The following is a 22,140-nucleotide window of genomic DNA, read 5'->3' as shown; positions in this document are numbered from 1 at the left end:
AAAACAAAAATCCTGTTGACAAAATGGTCCCTGTATGTTATGTATAAAAAGTGTTACAGTAAAAGGTATCATAATATTGTTTCAGTATTATCTGAATTCACACAACAGATACATTTGATGTGGAAAATTGTGTAGAGCGCTACTGCGGCAGAGTAGAAGCGGATCTTTCTACCTGTAGAAAATGGCATTTAGTGTTGTTGAAATCATAAAATAGGTTTTGTTTGAAAGCTATACAAGCATTGTGTTCTCAGGAAATGTTAAAACTCTGCACAGCATTTTCAGTGTGTGTATTTTGTAAATTAATTCTTTATTTGGAGGTGCCTTACAGTGAGTTGAATGTGATCTGTTGGAGGGAAGGTCAGGTTCTCATGCTGCTGGAGGATAATTTTGTTTTTTAATGTAAATTGATTTGAGGCTCAGAGTAAACGAAGAGTGAGAAGGTTTTTTGTATAAAAAAAAAAAAAATTTTGTACTATGAATATTTCTGTGTTTTGCACAGCTATAATGTCTAGACTTTATCTGAATAAAAAAGCCTCACAAAGAAAAGATAAAGCCTGCTGTAATGACCATTCTTCCCCCACCTGTAATGCTCTTTGCCCAGACTGCACCAAATACTTGAAGAAATACTCTGTCCGAAAATATTACTTTTATATGTTAATAATTTTAATACAGAATGGAGAAAATAAAGTTTATGATAACAGAGGTCTTAGTGACCCAGTGCAAACAATGTCAAAAGTGTTCATGGGCAAAAACAAAAAAAAAATTTAGCGTTACTTGTGTCAAATAATCCATGTCAGTTATTCAGTTGCTTGCTTAAACCTTGTAAAATGAATGCTTTCTTTTCTTCAAATACTGCCTCTCCCCATAATTCATTGGTCAAGAGTCCTGTCCTCTGTTTAGAAAGTTCTTCTCGTAAGTCTTAAGGGTTGTCTCCATTCTGTATTTAATACAGAAGATTATATTTTTTTCTTTGCCACCACTTCAAAGTACATGGAGTAACATATAAAAAAATAATTTTTGGCTGGAGTATTTTTTTATTATTACTGCCTCTCTTTCTTTTGATACCATTATCTGCATGTAAAGCAACACCTAATATGGACCAAGTTGTTGACAAAAATCTTTAATCATAATAAACAATATAATAGTAATTACATTGTTTATTATATTACCTAAAATGAATAAATTAGATGGTAATTCCTCCACACTTTACTCTGGTAAATAATAAATAAATAAAAACCAATATCCTCTTATGCAGTCTTCCTGTAGTGCCAATCTGATCTCACTTCATTAGAAGACACTTCCTCCATAATGCATGATATGCTTTTCCAAATTTGGAAGAATTGCCTCTATATATTCCATTATCTGAAAAAAAAATTACATATTTCTTTTCTTAAACCAACACATTTAACCTGATTTTTTTTCTTGAAATCCACAATGATAAAACCTTATCTACCCTTAATTTTCCAAAAAATATTGTCAGACTTGCTACTATAATGTTTTCCAGCATTTTACATAAAATAGATTTAACAGTAATAGGTCTATAATCACCCATCTGAAATAATCTTTTCAAGGTTTCACAATAGGAATTATTGCTTTTTTCCAGGCTTCGTTTAGAACCCCCTGCCTCCACATATCATTATTCATTTCTAGTTAAATAAATACTACATCTGGTAAATACTTAATCATTTGATAAGAAATCATAATTTGTTCTAGCACTGTATTTTCCACCCATCCATCCATTTTCCAACCCGCTGAATCCGAACACAGGGTCACGGGGGTCTGCTGGAGCCAATCCCAGCCAACACAGGGCACAAGGCAGGGAACCAATCCTGGGCAGGGTGCCAACCCACCGTAGGACACACACAAACACACCCACACACCAAGCACACACTAGGGCCAATTTTAGAATCACCAATCCACCTAACCTGCATGTCTTTGGACTGTGGGAGGAAACCGGAGCGCCCGGAGGAAACCCACGCAGACACGGGGAGAACATGCAAACTCCACGCAGGGAGGACCCGGGAAGCGAACCCGGGTCCCCAGGTCTCCCAACTGCGAGGCAGCAGCGCTACCCACTGCGCCACCGTGCCGCCCGCACTGTATTTTTTCATTGTTAATTGATAATTTAAGCTCTAGTACAGTGAATTCATTATCTAGCACATTCTCTAATAAACTTTTCTCCAGAAGATATTTTGAACATTTCCCCTCTGTCTACAGTAGTGTAGTACCTAAAGTATGAATTTTTACAAAATCACTCCCTCACCATTCAGCTTATTCCTTAACCGTAACACCCACAATCCCTTCTCTCTCATTTCAGATCTTGAATTCTTTTCAAATATTAATCCTTTTCATTTTCTTCAACATTTTCCAGACTAAATCCATTACTTTCTGTCAGCCAAGTTAACTGCAAAGACCCACATTAAGCTACCCTGTTTTTGTCTTTATTATGTTTCTCATTTTATCACTCCTTTTCTGACAATCTAGAACAGACTGTAAAGTGAGATTGTTTCAAAACTTAAAATGGATGTGTTCTGTTTTCATTGCCTCTGTACATTCTCTAGTTCACCATAGAGCACATTTGCTTCCATTTCTCTCTGTCCATAATAAGAAAATGTTGCGTTCTACCTCAAGCAATGATGTAATATTACCTTGCAGTAAATTACCTCAGCAGACACCTGAAGAACTCCACAGTAAACAGTTTGTAACAAATCCATTCTGCTCCTTTTTAAAAATGTAGCTCACATCCCCATTTGTCTCGGTATAAAATCACCCCAGATTTCCTTTTTTCAAAGAAATAATCACTGCTGATTCAATGACCTAATATCTTGTTAGTGTTTCCCACACATGGAAAATTTAACAGCTAGCTAACCCAGCAAAATTTTGCACCCCATTGCTGCCATAAAATTATATAAATAATGAAAATCCATAAACCTTTTGTTGTGCTGTGCTTTGTTTTCAAAATTCATGCTATGGAAAATGCATGTGATGATGGCTATTTGTTATTTAATTAATTTGTTAGGGTTTTTAAATAGTTGTACTTCAAAGGTAACCATCATTGCCTACTTTGGGTAATGTAGAAGTTCATGTTAAGTTAATTTAATTCAGTACACTTTAAATGTATCTTTATATATATATATATATATATATATATATATAGAGAGAGAGAGAGAGAGAGAGAGAGAGCTTGTGTGTTGTATTATTACATAAATTACACACTTGTCAAGTTTATAGCTTCAATTCAAATTCTGTATTTGTCTGTTTATTTTAAACTGCTGTCTTTGCCCCAGCATTTTGTATAAGAGGAATCCAGTTTTTGACAGCTTCTGCAAAAATGATGCATCATTTTAAGTCATTGAACCTAGGAAAACTACTGTACATAGGCAGCAGTATATCCTCCTCCACAGTAAAAATATTTTAAAAGACATGGTTCATATTCTTATACTGATATATTAGTAAACCATAAAAATACATATAGTATGTTGTTAATTCTCCTACTTAAAACTTCAAAAAAGCAGAAAAACTATTAGACTTTGCCTATTCTTTCAGGTCTGCAATCTTCTAGCTGTAATAACCTTACCATCCTAATCCTTCTACTAATCCTTCAGATTATCTTTATTATTCTCATCTGAAATACACAGAGGAACTCCAAAAATAACCCCTCTAGTTCAACATTCTTCTGAAAGTGCCACACAGTAGAACTAATCTTCCCTCAATCAAGAGTTTTCATACATAAAATTGTCTCTTTTTAGCTTAGATCAATACGTTTAATTCTCTTCCATTTTGTAAGAAAAACTACTGAGTATACTTTTCCAAATTTTCTTAATAGCTTTTGTTTAACTAAATAGTCTGCAAATGTTTATAAGCATTAAACATAAACAAACTTTTTACCTTAATATTTGGCATACCTTCTAGAAGTGCTGTTGTGTTGTGGTTATTCTTTAGAAGGAAACGATCACATAGTACACTAAGCAGTTCAGTTTAGCAGAACATTTCTCCAGACATTCTAGCAAGCATTCCTTCCAATGACTGGCATTTTATTAGTCTATAAACAAATTTGGTATAAAATAACAGTGATATAGGGTTTACATTTAAATTGTTTTCTTTTCTGGATTGATTGCATTTAACTGAGTTGCTATTGAGGTGTATTAGTTATGCAGGCAAATATTACTTACATACATGGTTAACCTTTTTCATTGAAATATAATGATAATTAACTTAAAATAATTATTGTATAGACAACACATCTGTATATTTACACTACACATTGTTCGTACTTTGCATCCTGTGCATGCTCAGATAGTCTCCAGCCCTCTTCAAATCTGTTATGTATTAAACGGGAAAGAAAATGGTTTGGTATGGTATCATTGGTGGTTTTGGACTTCTGCTAAAATTTCATTAATGTAAAAACTTGCTATATCATTCAGTCCTATTTCTTGTTAGTTATTAAAGCATTTAAATGTTCACTTTTTATAAAAGGCTACTGATATCCATTACAAATGATATACTGTACATATTTGTTCATTTGCCTCTCTATGGTGTGATGATTCAGTGAGCCAGATTGACATTTGTTACATTTACTGTTTCATTCTGCATTTCACCACACTTAATCCTAATCATGTACATCATCCATCTATCCACTCATCTTCTAATCTGTGTACACAAATGAGTAGAAAAGATATATGAAATAAGTTTAAATATGCATTAAAATGTTGAATATTGGTTATCACAAAGCTGTTAACAGGTTAAGTACTGTTAAAGAGTATTGTGATATGTGTGAATTTGTAATAATATACCATAAGTGATCAACAGAAACTGGAAAATCAGTACATTAACTTTTATTTAACTTAGCCATATTACAGTGAGGAGAATCACAAGCTACTGCATTCAAAGTAATCAAGAAAACTAAGTTGCTGGGTGCCATGCACAGTGTCTCTAACCCTCTGTGTTGTATCTTGGCCAACTTACCTTCAGTATAATTCTGATTCTACCACAGTGCTCCAGTGTTCTTTTTTTTTCCAGTGGCCATCTGATTTTTCAACACATCTTCTGGCTGATTTTTCCTGCCTTGTTAGTGTGTACAGTTTCAATAGCCCATGGATATATTTATTTTACTGTTTTAAGTTTTAGGTATATTCTTTGTACTTTTATATACATCTTACTATTGTTAATATGTGTAGGCTGCTGGAACATTGCTATTTTCTCATGGGATCAATAAAGGATCTATCTATCTATCTTTCTAGGCTGGAGTGCTCAAGCTATTACATTTGATCTGAGTCCATGTTTTCTGCAGGATATTTAACCTATTGCAGCTATTAATACTTGATGTAGGAAGTTTATGAAACTGAGAATTGCTGTAATCCAACTAGAAGGAATTTCACTTTTTTGTCTCTGCCATTTTTCAGTAACTGCATATTCATTGAACCTCTTTTTTTTTTTTTTTTTTTTTTTTTTTTTTTTAAGAAAATTGTTTATGATTGAATGCAGTTATTTTAAAAAGCAAAATTTGAAAATTGCACAGTAGTGCAGTTTATTGCAGTAAAGCATGATTGATTTGAAATTCAATCATGTCTCTTTTTACATTCATTGCATCCTCTTACTGTCTGAAGACATATCCAAAGTCCTGTCACAATATTGCTTACCTTTTATGCCTTTGTTTCATTTTAAAACCACACCTAGCATTTTTTTTATTTCAGAGACTCTTTTTAATGATACTTAACTTTTTTCCTAGGTTAACTTGGATTTGGGTGAAGATGATGATGACGATGAAAAGGTAGATTTTGTTTTATTATCTTAAGACATTTTGTTGTACATTATTTTTTTATTGTACATTTTTTTGACTTTACATGACCTACTGATTTTCTGTACTTATATCTTTTTTGACACTTGTTAATGCCAGTATTTCCTCATGTTCTCTTAGCATCCTAAATTCAAAATAATACTTACAGTAGAATATACTGTTTTAGTAAAATCAAGAAATGCAAAAGATAAAAATTTACACAAGCTCTTACAGATGGGCATTTTAAACCCTACTGTAATAATGTTTTTTCCTGTACAGTTTTCAGATGAATAAACAGTAGATTTTTAAGTATTCGTTTCCAAAAATGTATTATCTTCCAGAAGTGAACAGTATTAATAGGAATTGTATAATCTGTTTATACTGTAATAATATTACACTATTTAATGTAATTTCTATGAGTATATGACAGATATTTGACAAATACTCCTATAAGCTTTAAACATGCTATTTAATTCCTTCTATTTTTATAGAGGAATTTTGTTGGCCAGTGCTACAGCATTTAAAACATTTTGATTATTTATTAATCTTCAGCCTACATGTACACAGGCATAATAAGCATAGAATAATACAGTGCCAATTAACAATATTTTCCTTTTATTTGATTTACAGCATTACTACATAGTTTTCCCATAATCAGTATGATCAAATGTTTAACTTACACCTTAATATCAATTCTTTATTTAATTTTTAACTTAAATGTAACATTCATTAAAAAGGTCCTTAAGTGATCAAATGAACATTTTGATATTTCTTTATAGAGAAACCTGTGAAATACCCACATGAAAAAGTAAGCAACCTTTTGGATTGGCTGCATCAGTTTTACCAGCACTAATTGTAATCAAATGCTTCCTGTAGTTACTGATCACTGATTACTTTTGCAGTGCTGTGAAGGAAGACTAGATCCGCTCCTTCCAATAGTGGTGATTCAACTCAGTGACATTTTTTTCATTTCAGATTCTTCCATAACATTTTAGTGGAGTTTAGGATTGTTATTTAAATGATCAATTCCATTCATTTTGATCAGGGATGATAACAACTAAGAGTTGTTTCAGTAACATACGTTAGCTGTTTAAATCAAGTACCGGTAATAGGATAGATTAAACAGTAAATTGAAACTTTAATTTGAAATTGTAATTGTCTTGCTGCATTGCAGTGCCTATTACAATCTCAATTTGAAACATGGTTGTCATTTAAATAGACCCATGAGGGAAGTACTGTAGTTAAGGTATATGTTTCAATGGGGAACGTTGAACATAGTTCAGATTGGGAACATTCTAACATGAATTACCATATACAAAACAAACATGCCCCATGCAGTCAGACTGCAGCAACCTATTGTGTCAGCAGCACTGGTTGATAGCAAAGTCTTTTTGCAGCTAATTATTAATCTTTAGCCAAAACAGTGACGTGCATGGACATTTTGGGTGGCAGTGTCTCAAAAAGTGAGATGGGGCACTGTACTTAACAGGGGTTGGTACATTTTAATCCTGTACACAAATTAGTTCTCACTTTTATTACTATGTTTTTAATTTCTTTGGAAATTTGATGCACCTTTAGGGCTATTGTAATATTGCCAAGCTATTGTAATATTTCCGAATATTAAATACTGAGTAGGTTTGAGAAAGTTGAAAAAGGTGATTATCGTGTAAAGGATTAACCGATAAAGCCTTCCCTAGCTTGAAGTGCATCCCGCATTGGTTCCATATTCTGAGTTATTGGTTGGCGATTGGATAATTGGATAACTGATAAAAGTTAGAGCTTATTGGGGTACAAAGCAGGACATATAAAGAAGGACAGGAGGATTTAATTTCCATCGTTAACCAGGCTGATGTAAATCATTAATTTAGGCCTATTTTTAGGCCATTATCGTGTGTATATTTACTGCCTAGTAATAAAATTGAAAGCAGGTAACGTCTTTGCGAAAAAAGGGAATATTTGTGAAAAATAGCACAGTATCTTTTGGGGGTTGTGGCAGGAATAATCTTCCATATTAACACAGTAATGCATATCTTTTTTTTTTTTTTTTTTTTACTTCAAGAGAATAAGTATTGTGTTATGTTACTCGTTACTTTGAAAAGTAAGCAAGGTTCCCCTTGATGGCAAAATTAGCAAGAAAATACATGCCTCTGAGAGAAGGTCAGCACGGCTGACAACATTGGGTTTTTTTTTGTTTTTTTTTTTATCCCTGTTGTTTTTTAATGGTAAAGTTAAAAAACATAAATGTAGGTGAGAGAGGGCTTCAGGTCTTTGGATCTTGAGCTGGTCAATTTTAAAATTCTCAGCATGACTTTACAGTTTAGTCTTAGAAAATCTGTCTACTTTGATCATGCTGTTTAAATATTTGTGACATCAGAGATGTCTTTGAATGTGAAATAATATAGTGTATTTCAAAAGAGTCTTAGTAACCCTCCTGTAGTGTATTCTCTAGAACTATCTTCCTGAAAAAAAAAGTTAAAATCAGGAATAAAGTGGAAACACAAAATAATGCCAACTGAATCATCCCAGTAATATTACATTTTTTAATTTAAAAGAATCATATTTACCTGTAAGAACTGAATATTTGAATTTAATAAAGCTTTATTTATTACTTCAATGAGTAACTGGCAGTGGGCATACTAAATAAAGTACGGACATTTCGTCTGCAGTAATCCTTTGTATAATAAAAGCATCTTCTCTAGAGACCTGGCATGACTAGCAATCAAATTAAAAAACATGCCTTAAATGGACTGTTTGAAATAGTTTTGAAGTTCCTTACAGCATGTACATGCTTTTGGGCATCTTTAAGCTTCATTAAGAATGTGTCTAGTGTGTAAGCCCTTACGTTTAGACTTTGTCATATAAACAACATTGGAGGCAACTTGTCTCCTGATATATTACTTTATTAATACAGATCATTGCATTTTAGCTTAACTGTGCGTGCAGTCAAGGACTGCTGGTCTGTTTTTCGTGTTCTTCTGGGATTCATAATCTTAATCTGTTTAGTATACCAGGGGCAAAATATATACAAGATGAATGGTTTTTTAACAGAATGCAATAAAGCTGTGCAGCCAAGCAGAAAATCGCATCTATTTATGTATGTATGTATTTATACATCTGTCGGTCTGTTTGTAAAATTTTTGTATGTATTGTATATTATATTTTTCCTAGCATTTAGAACATAGCTGCTGTTTTACAAGTTTTACATGTTTTGTATTTTGTGCTAGTCTATATTTGTGTAGTAAGGCAGAACTTATTGATTATACCCATTGTTTGGACAATGGTATTTTGTCATTTCTGCCGCATGTGGGAATTGTACTGTAATACACTAAGCAGTGTTTTTTTAAAATATGTACTTAATTCATAAATATTTTAAAACTTTACTTTCTGATTTTGCAAAATTAAGTATTGAAACCTTTTCTGTTTCTATATTTTGGTTGTAAAGTGCACAGAAAAGAATCATTTTAAAAATATTACAGTGATGGATTCTGGGTAATGTAGTACTTACTTTATATTTACACCCATTTGTATATTTTATGCTGCATGAATAACTGTGTAACATTTTCAGTTTTAGCTATTTATAAACATAACTAACATTTGCCTACAACTTAACAAACCACATAAAGTCGCAAACACATCTGTCTCTGTTAACCAGTGTTAAGAATATGTTTTTGATTCTTTCTTGCATTTGCTTTTATTTCAATATTTTAATCCTTTTTATTTCCAATTATTTTTTGTATATATTGATATTATTTTTCATCGTTTACCTCAGTAACATCAGTATTGGTAATCAATTTTTGATATTTTTCTTTTGTTCAGATAGGTTATCAACTTGTATTTCCTGGGATTTTTTGTGGCATTGTTTACAGCTTATTGCTATGTAACATGTGGCACACGTGTGGTGCATTAACTTGACACAGTTGCATTTTAAAAAATGAAGGTGGGACATACAGCAAAGCATCCAAACTTTCACCAATCAAAGAGAAAAAATGATTACAGAGTAGTGCTTGAATATGAAGTTTTCTTTTAAAAAATGAGCCAGTAAAGGATTTTCTGTTATGACTGTTGTATTTCAGTATGGGTAAAAATAGGTTTGGGTCTAAATGTTCTCTTTATGTCTGTTTTGCTCATTTTTATAATAAAATTGTTGTTCAGTTAGTTTCTGTCTGTGATAGTACCTTTTCTATTACCATGTGTCTTGTGGGTTGCCCCTCAAGACATGAGGCCACCTGCCCATCACTGTCAGGGGACTGATCTCAGCTGAAAGCTGACAGTGCCATGTGGATCATTGAATGTACTTATGCACTTAGAAAGTTCTAGTGTCTTTTGCTTTGCTTGAGTTATTTTACTAGATTTTGAACCCTGGCCCTGTTTATTGACATTGCCTTCTGGATTTTTGTATTGAGACTTAGTTTGCTTCCGGTTTGCCTGTGTCAGACAACTCCTGTTTGGCCCTTTGTCCTCTTCAGAGGTACATTTTTGTTGGTAATAAATCTTTCTATTGATATACACGTTTGCCTATTTCGTTAATAGCCTGAGTTTAAAGGTATACCCCTCTAGTGAGTGTTTTGAGTTATTTTTGGGACTTGCTGTACTAAGGAACACAATGTTTATGATAGTGACTGGATTTATTTCAGGGCTTTGATTCTGGATTTGTTCTCATAGTGTAAAAATAAGCTTTATGTACTGACTCTGCTAGGCAACGGCTCATATTAACCAGGCTTTAGTTACTGCAGAAATTCACAGATTTCTATCATATTTCATTGCCAGAGATAAGAGGGTCAATTCATTTTGGCATTTGTCTTCAGTAATGGAGTTTCATTGGATTGTTTATCATGTCGGAGGAAATGTTTGTTTTTTGTTGGGTTTTTTTTCTTTGTTATCTGCTTTTATTTTTTGTTTCTTTCAGTAGAACATTTATGTTCACAAGAAGAAGCAACAAACTGCTTTTTATTCATATGAATTTTACATTTTTGTAATTACAATTGATCACTTTTCAATTAAAGGTATTATTTTTATGGATTCTCTGTTTTTGGAAGTTCGGTTTTAAGTTATATTAGGTATTTTTAAATCTGTACTCCTTCTTTAAGGTTTTGAAGATGCCCTAAGTTATAACAAGCTATAAATCCTGTTTCTGTTTCCTGAACCAACTTTGCAGTATTGAATATATAAGTTATTCTTTCCATCTAAGACTGAATTAAATCTGAGTAATCAATGTATTTTTATTTGAAACAAGGATTGTCCATTTGGTCTCGTGTAATAACGTAGGTAAATGCAGCAATGGCCACTACTCCATTGGACTGGTTTATCGTCTCTAGACAAGTCACATCAGGGCTTCGGTTTCCCAATGTGTATGAAAATTTATTGTTATTTTCACTCATTCATTGCCCACCACACAAAGCCATCAGTCATTAGCATTACAGCCAGGGGCAGTTCTATAATATACTGCCAGGGTGTACATTTTGAATTTTTGAGTTGGATTTATTTTTCTCAAGTAATGTTGACTTCATGCACCTAATAAAATTGGTCAAAGTACAGAAGGTGACACAAGGTTACTAAGATATGTAATACAACGCCAGAAGTTAATATGAAATTGTATTACTTTTTACTTAATCATTGAATGTCTTTTAACAAAAAATTCAGTTATATAAAAACAGAGGTGGACTATAAAAGTTTTTTAAAAATCAGTTTGTTGAATATTAAACATAATTTTCAGAATACTTAGACAAATTTGCAATTTAATTTCTATATTAAAAATTGCATATTTCTGGTAATGAAGCAGTTATACAAAAACAGTTATTTGAGTGTGTTTTTATCAGCTTCTCGAATAGAATCATTTTTAGAATCATTTTCTTCAAATGTATAACTCTATTCAATATATTACATTTAAAGTTTAATTTCTCTTACAAATGGAATCTCAACATCTAAAAATATAATTTACATGTATTATTTGCAACTGTTAAAAGCTTTGTTTTTCCTATGCAATATGGAAAAATCTATCTGCATCATATTATAGCATCAGTGTTCTGTTGCCCTTAAAAATTCATCCATGTCTAAGGACTTAGTTGTTGCTTTCTCATGAGCTGAAATGACTACATTGGTCTCAGCTGTGTACCAACTGAATGACAAAAAGGAATGAGAACTCTGGGCAGTGTTGAGAAGGAACTTTCACATGATGCTGTAGAAAATGGAAATTACCAGTGAAGTAACGTACAATTTATGTAACTCAGGAAATGCTGACTTGTACTCATGTAGGTATTTACACACTTCGGAGATTTGAACATTGCCAGTAAGGGTCTTCAGCAACATTGGTTTAGCAATAAGAATCTCATTGTTCAGGGGAATCAAAAGTGCATTATCCACAAATTCTTCAGTTTTGGTAACAGGAAAGATGTTGCCTTCATTAGGTTTATGTTCTTTTGGGAAAATCGGTTTTCTGTTTCCACAATTTCCCTGTCAAAAACACTTAACAGTGATCTCTACATGGACTGACCTAGGGAAATGGTGACATCTGTGTGCCCCCCAAAAGACAGAACAATACTATGAGCCAGTTGACTACTTACTGACCTCTTCCTTTTTGGAGTATTTGAAGCCTCCGGACCTTCCAATTCTTTTCTTAAGAAATGATCATTCTAGATTTCTTGTAATGCCTCCAGTGATGCAGGCAGTACTAACATCATCAGCCCTACAAATGTCTACAGTAGGATATAACTTACTAGTTTCAAGCAACAAAGAACATGTGTCAGGAACTGTCGCAGTTCTCAAGAGCTATTCATTTTTATTTGGATCAAAAGCCATGATGCATCTGTGCATATATCCATTGATACATTTTTGTTTTCTGCTACATCTGTGAGAATTTGTCAAATTTCATCTATTTTCAACAATGGCTTTTATCATATCAAAGTGACTAGTCCATTGAATTTCCAACGATTTTTTCAGTTCTGGAGTATCATAATACTGTCAAATGTAGGGTTTATGAAAGAGTCCATGAAGACAATTTCTAGCACATAGCTCTTCCTGAATGACATGAGCTATTACCAAGTGCAACTGGTGGTTGTAACAATGTACTGTATGTATGGATGGAATTTCTCTAGCAAACATTTTTGTATAGAAGAGCTCCACCCTTTAATCCACTTATGACCACAGCATCATTGTATCACTAACCAACCATGTATTTGGAGCTGTACAACAACAACATTGATTTTATGTAGTACATTTTCATACAAGCAGTGTTGCTCAAAGTTAATGATTGATGAGTGACATCACAGTGATTTAGATGTTGGAGAATTTGTGGTGTGAGGGATTCTGTGTCTAACTTCTCCAAGTCAAGTAGACCAATCACATTATGTGTTTATGCTAATGAATATCTGCATATACCAGGCTATCAAAGCAAAATCAGATAACAGTAGACATTGTGTTTTATTTATCGGAAGGCAAAGCTCTGATTAAATCTGTATGCAGCAAAGGTTTTAAAAATAATTCAAAACTCAAAATAAGAGATGTCAACCCCTCCTGCAGTTATTCTTCTCAAGTTATGTTGCCTTTACTTTATTAAAAAATTTTGGAAAAATGTAAAATGGTTCTGAAACAAGTGACACTTTGTGCAGTCACAATTAATTAGAACTATGGAAGCATGTATGAACATAATTGTTTATATTGATAAAGAATACACATTGGAAAGCAGATGTTTCCAGCACTGCTTCTTTAAATGAATATGCCTTTCATTGCAATTCTTTCCTTAAGAATGGAGACACCACAACTGTAGTTCTGAGTCTGGTAGCAACATGTAACATTGTCTTACTATCTCAATACTTCTTGAGCTTCTATATATTTCTGTTGTTACATTTAGAGTTTGTGTACGCATGTATGACAGAGCTATCAGGTTGCGTTTACAATACAAAGTTAATCTTACACTACTGTCATTGAAGATTTTATTATCTGCTTTGATTTTGCATACACATGCAATATTTGTTTCCTTAATAATAGAGAACCCCAATTTTAAAGTTCATCCTTAACATTTTCTCACATTTTACATTTTTGAATGGTGACTGATGGTGATGACTGTTTTTTCCAGAAGTAACATTTATTTTGGAAGAAAAAAAAGAATGTGTTATATATTTATAAAGTAAAATGTAACTATGAATATCATTAATTTACTGCATTTACTACACTAAATACAGTGACACAAATTTTGTTTGATTAATCTTTATTGTAAAAAAAAATTTAAATAGTACATTTTTAATTTTCCAACTAATTCAGTATTTAACAATTTCATATTAACAATTTAAGTGATTCCCAGCAAAATGGAAGTTCTACTGTACTGTGTCTAAACAGAATACAGTATACAGTGCATCCGGAAAGTATTCACAACGCATCACTTTTTCCACATTTTGTTATATTACAGCCTTATTCCAAAATGGATTAAATTCATTTTTTTCCTCAGAATTCTACACACAACACCCCATAATTACAACATGAAAAAAGTTTACTTGAGGTTTTTGCAAATTTATTAAAAATAAAAAAACTGAGAAATCCCATGTACATAAGTATTCACAGCCTTTGCTCAATACTTTGTCGATGCACCTTTGGCAGCAATTACAGCCTCAAGTCTTGTTGAATATGATGCCACAAGCTTGGCACACCTATCCTTGGCCAGTTTCGCCCATTCCTCTTTGCAGCACCTCTCAAGCTCCATCAGGTTGGATGGGAAGCGTCGGTGCACAACCATTTTAAGATCTCTCCAGAGATGTTCAATCGGATTCAAGTCTGGGCTCTGGCTGGGCCACTCAGGGACATTCACAGAGTTGTCCTGAAGCCACTCCTTTGATATCTTGGCTGTGTGCTTAGGGTCGTTGTCCTGCTAAATGATGAACTGTCGCCGCAGTGTGAGGTCAAGAGCACTCTGGAGCAGGTTTTCATCCAGGATGTCTCTGTACATTGTTGCAGTCATCTTTCCCTTTATCCTGACTAGTCTCCCAGTCCCTGCCGCTGAAAAACATCCCCACCGCATGATGCTGCCACAACCATGCTTCACTGTAGGGATGGTGCCAGGTTTCCTCCAAACATGACGCCTGGCATTCACACTAAAGAGTTCAATCTTTGTCTCATCAGACCAGAGAATTTTCTTTCACATGGTCTGAGAGTCCTTCAGGTGCCTTTTGGCAAACTCCAGGCGGGCTGCCATGTCCCTTTTACTAAGGAGTGGCTTCCGTCTCTCCACTCTACCATACAGGCCTGATTGGTGGATTGCTGCAGAGATGGTTGTCCTTCTGGAAGGTTCTCCTCTCTCCACAGAGGACCTCTGGAGCTCTGACAGAGTGACCATCGGGTTCTTGGTCACCTCCCTGACTAAGGCCCTTCTTCCTCAATCGCTCAGTTTAGATGGCTGGCCAGCTCTAGGAAGAGTCCTGGTGGTTTCAAACTTCTTCCATTTACGGATGATGGAGGCCACTGTGTTCATTGGGACATTCAAAGCAGCAGAAATTTTTCTGTAACCTTCCCCAGATTTGTGCCTCAAGACAATCCTGTCTCGGAGGTCTACAGAGAATTCCTTTGACTTTATGCTTGGTTTGTGCTCTGACATGAACTGTCAACTTTGGGATCTTATATAGACAGGTGTGTGCCTTTCCAAATCATGTCCAATCAATTGAATTTACCACAGGTGGACTCCAGTTAAACTGCAGAAACATCTCAAGGATGATCAGGGGAAACAGGATGCACCTGAGCTCAATTTTGAGCTTCATGGCAAAGGCTGTGAATACTTATGTACATGTGCTTTCTCAATGTTTTTATTTTTAATAAATTTGCAAAAATCTCAAGGAAACTTTTTTCACGTTGTCATTATGGGGTGTTGTGTGTAGAATTATGAGGAAAAAAATGAATTTAATCCATTTTGGAATAAGACTGTAATATAACAAAATGTGGAAAAAGTGATGCGTTGTGAATACTTTCCGGATGCACTGTATGCAGTTGGTAAGACAAGGTATCAGTTTCATAGTAGTTTTAATTAAAGTTAATAATCACAAGTATAATATCAAAGGCAATAATCATCATCTGTTAGAGTTTGTCATAATCATGCACCCCTAATACATTGTGTAATAATGGCAGCAAATCTTTTTCATTAATTGGATCTATGAATCTTTGTGACGTTGTGCAGTTTTTCCATTTTTAAAAAAAGGGCGCTGAATAACAAGACAGGCAGACATGCTGATCAACATCACAAATGCCATAAGAGGACTGAAGTTAAAGCCTTTATTGCAAATGCAATAGGGAACTTTTTATAATCAAGTGTTTACACATAATGACTGAACCATGTAATTTATCAGAATGGATCTCAGCATTGGCTGCCCTCATTATGCCCATCTTCCTGTAGTGTTTGTTAAAAAAATATGATCCCAGCACTTTTTGATTAACACCTTTGTATACAATAGCTGTACCCTGCTATTCATTTTCTTTATAGTGAAAGGGTTAATGATTAATGTTTTTATGTACTTTTTAATAGTCAGCAGACTAGTGTATTTAAGTAACAGTTCTGACTGACATCCTTAACTTAAAGCTCAGAAATGACTTGCTCTTTCTCGAGATTTTAATTATATCCTTCATATATGTTAAAGCATGAAATTGACAAAAATGAAATTGAATCATAAAGCAAGTATCTACAGATCTTCTGTTAAAACATTGGGAACTTCAAAGTTATTTTGAAAGATGAAATAATCATAAAGGCTCACTGATGCAAATGCTCAGCGTGCTTATGTATTCTTTAGTCCTCATTAACTTAAAAGTCACTTGATATTTTTCATCTCTCATGGAAGATCCAGCATGGACTATCCTTATTTTTTATTTTGCGTGTATGCTGCATGCAGACTTCTCTGCCTATTTGCTTCATTTCATTTCGCTTTTATGTGAACCTTAAAGTTTAAGGAGTTAGCAAATGCTTTCATTTTCCTCAAAAGTCGATTTTCTGTGTTCACAGAATGATCTCGTATGTTCTTGAGTATGCATAACGATAAACTCTTCAGACTCTTTTTGTTTTTGTCTATATTCAGTCATGATTTCTAAAGCAATCGTATTGAACAAGTAAACCCCAAACATACCCATTTTTTCCTGGTGAATTAAATGTTTCTGTTTAAAGTAGTGTTTTCAACTTTCATATTATGTCATGTAATCTTTTTTCTTTACGTGCTCATACAATGTGTGTCAAAGATATTGCATTAGACAAAAAATATTAAAATTTGCTGCCGAGTGCATGTGTGCGTGTGTGTGTGTGTGTATTGTGGCCACTAGAGGGCACTACAGCTCCCCAGACACCCAACGCAAGCAGGCTGTGACACAAATATCAGAAACCCAAGAGAGTTCTATTTAAGGTAAACTCTTCTTTTAAGTATTTCCCACACCACAACTACAGTCAGAAAGCATAATAATAAACCACAATACAGCAAGTACAACTCTCACTCTCTTTTCTTCTCCTCTTTGCCACTGGTCACTGCCTCCTTCATTCCTGGTTGCATGCTTCGTTCTCCGTCATCCCGACTCTGGCTCATGGAGCTGAGGCAGCCAGCTTCTTTTATGCAATACCCAGGAGTACTTCTGGTGTCCAAAATGATTGGCCCGGGAGCACTCCCAGGAGTAGTGAGAGCTAGACAAAGTAGGGGTCCCCACTCCCCACACCACCCCTGCCACCTAGCAGTTTGGGGGGGGGCGGGGTTGAATTGCTCTACAAAAGCTGCCTTCCCACATTCTTCCACTTTATGGGCATCCCAGCCAGGTAAGGATGTCAGCCGTTTCTCTCTATATACATATATACACCCATACACCCACACAGATATATGTATATATGTGTATATATGTATATATAATAAAGTATAGTATACATAAGTAATACATTGCATATCAAATTTACAAGAACACAGCATGTGGTTATTTAATAGCAGTTTGGTGAACTTAAGACCTGTGGATAGAAATACTCTGTGAATCTTCTTGTATAACTTCCAGAGGCTCTGACCATTTGCCAGAAGTAAGAACTGAAAAAGAATGGCTTAGGTTTTTAATAAATGTGTTTCTCTTTCTGAAGCAGCTTATGTTTTATATATTATGAACAGATATTTTTTGATTGTGGGGAAAAAAAAAGTCTGTGTTCTGATTGTTGGCATTTTCATTCTTTCCTTTTTCTTTGCATAGAAACAGGTCAGGGCTTTTATTCTTAATGTCTACAGCACAGAAGATATTCTGCTCAAAGATAATGAACTTGCACTTCACGTTTTCAATGTATTCAAAAACCTCCCATACTTGGCTTTGTCATTTCCTTCCGGGCATGTTGATCATAATGCCTTCATAGTCGCATAAAGTTTATGCTGTGTATGGAATTTTGCCACCTGGAAGACCTAAAAGATATCAAATATCAGAAAATAGACTCTAGATATGGTCACAAAAACATGGGGAGGTGGCATTTAGGTGGTAAGAGGCTCTTGGACTTGAATAATTGTTTAGGCCCCATCTAGCTGTATTGTGGGAAACAGAAAAACTAGCATATAGTGCCAAGACTTGAGTAGCCACTACGCAAGAAAATCAGGCAACCCATCATCAAAGAGCATGAGCTGGATAGAGGTGTATAGACAACCTCAAAATGACTAAAACAGTATCTCAGATTTTGCGGAATAGATATTTCCATTTTTTCATTTTCTAAATCCACTTGTCCAGAGCAGAGGTGAAGCAAATGTGGAGCCTATCCCAGTAAGCATCAGATGCAAGGCAAGAAGTGTCCCATCTCAAACACACACACACACACACATATATATATATATACGGGAAGGCAAAAGTAGGTCTACAGATGTGAGTGTGTAAAACTCAAGAGTTTATTTGAGTGGGTCTTTCGTGTAAAGGGGTACTTGGACCTATTTTTATTTCATACAACTGCTACACATGACAGGGGACACTATTTTTTGCACAATTACAGATACAGCATGATAATGAGGACTTCTTCTTTCAACAAGATGGAGCTCCTCCACAGTATGCCGTAGCACTGTGAGTTTCTTGGTGAACGTTTACCCAACAGGAGGTTAGGTCAACAAAGGCCACGTACTGTGAATGGTATGATTCACTACATAAAAGAAGCATGTCAAGAAACTGACGTCAATAAAGAACTCTGTACCAGAGTGTGATTGAGTATAGCGAGTAGACTATAAGAATGTGTAAATAACGAAGGGCAGCACTTTGAACACTAACAAGATTGTACCTAAGTACACTGTGTCATTGTGATATTCTTTTGAGTTAATAAAGTTATTGTAATAATTATAACCTGCATGTTTTTGTTTTTCATATGAGCCACTGTAAACCTACATTTGCCCACCCCTGTGTGTGTGTGTGTGTGTGTGCGTGTGTGTGTGTGTGTATATATCAGGGGTGTGCAAACTACGGCCCGCGGGCCATATCCGGCCCGTTGGTCTTTTTAATCCGGACCGCCGAAGATTGGTATAAAATTGCCCAAATCCTATCATAATTATGACTGCATTCATTTGACCTTGTCTTGTAATGCCTGGCATTCCACCAGGTGGCACATTAGGCGCAATGATACATTGACTTGATTTTGCGGAGCCCGGGTTACTCTCTGTTACTACTCTGCTACTGCTCTGAACCCATCTGCAACAATGAGTGGGCCAAAGAAAAGAAAAGTCGACAGTGAGTGCCGAGTGTTTAATAAGGAATGGACAACTAAATACTTTTTCACTGAAGTCCGGTCAAAGGCTGTATGTCTTATTTGCCAAGAAACCGTTGCGGTTTTAAAGGAATACAACATCAGCCGTCACTTTTCCACCAAGCATGCTAATTACGCTAACAACCAGTCAACGCAAGAACAGACGGCTACCGCTCAGAGGTTGGCAGCTAGTTTGCAGGCTCAGCAAAACACCTTTATCCGACAAACTGCCATCCAAGAATCAAGCACAAAGGCAAGTTATGTGCTGGCATTCAAATTAGCAAAGACCAGCAAGCCTTTCTCCAAAGTGGAGTTAATCAAAGAGTGCATGGTAAAGACAGCAGGTATCTTGTGTCCTGAGAGCAAGAACAAATTTGAAAAAATTAGGTTATCACTCAGGACAGTGACTCGCTGTGTTGAGCTAATTGACGAAGACTTAGCTAGCAAGTTAAACAAAAAAGCGGAGTCATTTACATTATATCCCTTGGCACTGGATGAAAGTAGTGACATAAAGGACACCGCTTAGCTTTTAATTTTTATCAGAAGGATTAATGACAATTTTGAGATAATGGAGGAGTTTTTGGCCATGGAATCCCTAACGGGGAAAACGCAGGGAGAGGACTTGTATGACAGCATGTCGGGGGTCATAAATAGACACAAGCTACCTTGGAGTACACTCGCCAACGTTACCACAGATGGATCGCCAAATCTGACTGGAAATTAACGTTGAGTTGCTCAAAAGAATCCAGGAGAGGGTGAAGTGGGACAGCCCTGAGCAGGAGGTAATTTTCTTACACTGCCTAATCCACAAGGAAGCACTGTGTAAATCTGTATTGCAGCTTGACTACGTAGTGAAGCCAGTTGTAAAACTCGTTAACTTTATTCGAGTGAGGAGACTTCAGCATCATCAGTTTATTAAGTTTCTTGAAGAAATTGACGCTGATCACCAGGACTTGCTTTACCACTCCAATGTCCATTGGTTAGGTTTGGGGAAAGAGATTATCTCATTTTTGGAGATACTTGAGAAAGCTGACGATTTTCCTGAGTTGAGTGACACAGATTGGATTTGTGATTTACCTTTTGCTGTGGACATACTGACATACATGAATGAGCTGAATGTGAAGCTACAAGGGAAAGACCAGTTTGTGCATGAAATCTACACAAACGTCAGAGCCTTCAAAACCAAGCTAGCTTTATTCTCAAAGCAAATGTCAAACAACTCATTCGCTCATTTCCCCACACTGGCTATGCTGAAAGAGACCACTCGACTTGTGAAAAAATACAGGAAATCACTGGACGACCTGCAAGGAGAATTCTGCCGTCAGTTCTCTGATTTTGGAAAAATTTTAAAAGTCACTTCAGCTGTTGTCATGTCCCTTCACACAGGACCCTGAAACGACGCCACAGGAGTTGCAGTTGGAACTGATTGATCTCCAGTGTCACTCTTAAAGGAGAAGTTCAACTCTCTTAAACTGGATGAGTTTTATGCTTCATTAAGCGCAGCCATATTTCCAAACATCCAGAAGATGGCACAGAGGATGCTGGTGTTGTTTGGCACTACATATGTGTGTGAACAGACTTTTAGTGTGATGAACACCAACAAAGCACCCCACAGATCCCAGTTGAGCGATGAACACCTCAGATCTGTTCTGAGAATTGCCACAACAAAACTAACACCAGACTTCGATGCACTGGCAAAAAAAGGGTGATCAACGACACTGTTCTCACTAAAAGTGAATGTAAATATTAACACCGTAATGCCTTTTTTATGTTTGTGTTTGATATGTATGCATCTAATGCTGGCCCGGCCCGTCTGTCAAATTTTAAAAGTTAATGTGGCCCCTGAGCTAAAAGGTTTGCCCACCCCTGGTATATATACATATATAATATATATAATCTATACATATTAATAAAAGGCAAAGCCCTCACTGACTCACTGACTGACTGATTGACTGACTGACTCACTCATCACTAATTCTCGAACTTCCCGTGTAGGTGGAAGGCTGAAATTTGGCAGGCTCATTCCTTACAGCTTACTTACAAAAGTTAGGCAGGTTTCATTTCGAAATTCTACGCGTAATGGCCATAACTGGAACATATTTTTTGTCCATACACTGTAATGGAGGAGGCGGAGTCACGTATCGCGTCATCACGCCTCCTACGTAATCACGTGAACTAAAAACAAGGAAGAGATTTACAGCACGAGTCAAACGCGGGAATGAAGGTAAATGACGTTAATTTTTGACTGTCTTTTAATACTGTGTAAGCATACATATTAACACGTGCAATTAAACGTGTGCATTTACGGGGTGATTTCTCAGGCTTAAAAGCTCGCCTTTTATCAAACGCGGGAACAAAGGTAACTGACGTTGGTCACTGTCTTTTAATACTGTGTAACCATACATATTAACACATGTGCAATTAAACGTGTGCATTTACGGGGTGATTTCTCAGGCTTAAAAGCTCGCCTTTTACTAAAAAGGTAAATGCAAAACTATTTTCAATCAGTTTATTGAAACGCTCCCGTTAAGGATTGCAATAACATATTCGCGAGATAAAAGAACGAAGTAGGGGGAAATGACGGAAGGGCCGCAAACAGCGAAGAGCAAAAAATTCATTAAACAATTCAGAAGGGAGCGAGTGAAGCATACAAGCATGTTCATAAGGGAAACAAAGC

At 35.5% G+C, this 22,140-nt stretch overlaps 1 protein-coding gene across 2 annotated transcripts in view; it reads left to right on the top strand.

The window, feature by feature from the left end:
• The window catches only part of mctp2a (multiple C2 domains, transmembrane 2a), a 339,546-nt gene that overhangs the window by 241,926 nt on the left and 75,480 nt on the right, over positions 1–22,140 (top strand). For both annotated transcript variants that reach the window (XM_028823594.2, XM_028823595.2), the window contains one exon: positions 5,729–5,770. In XM_028823594.2, the coding sequence (XP_028679427.1) occupies positions 5,729–5,770 (42 nt within the window). The remainder of the gene's footprint in view (positions 1–5,728; positions 5,771–22,140) is intronic.

Source organism: Erpetoichthys calabaricus, chromosome 17 (assembly GCF_900747795.2).
Source record: "Erpetoichthys calabaricus chromosome 17, fErpCal1.3, whole genome shotgun sequence".
NCBI lineage: Eukaryota > Metazoa > Chordata > Cladistia > Polypteriformes > Polypteridae > Erpetoichthys > Erpetoichthys calabaricus.
The sequence above is the reverse complement of the archived record's forward strand: the minus strand, read 5'-3'. Positions and strand labels throughout refer to the sequence as shown.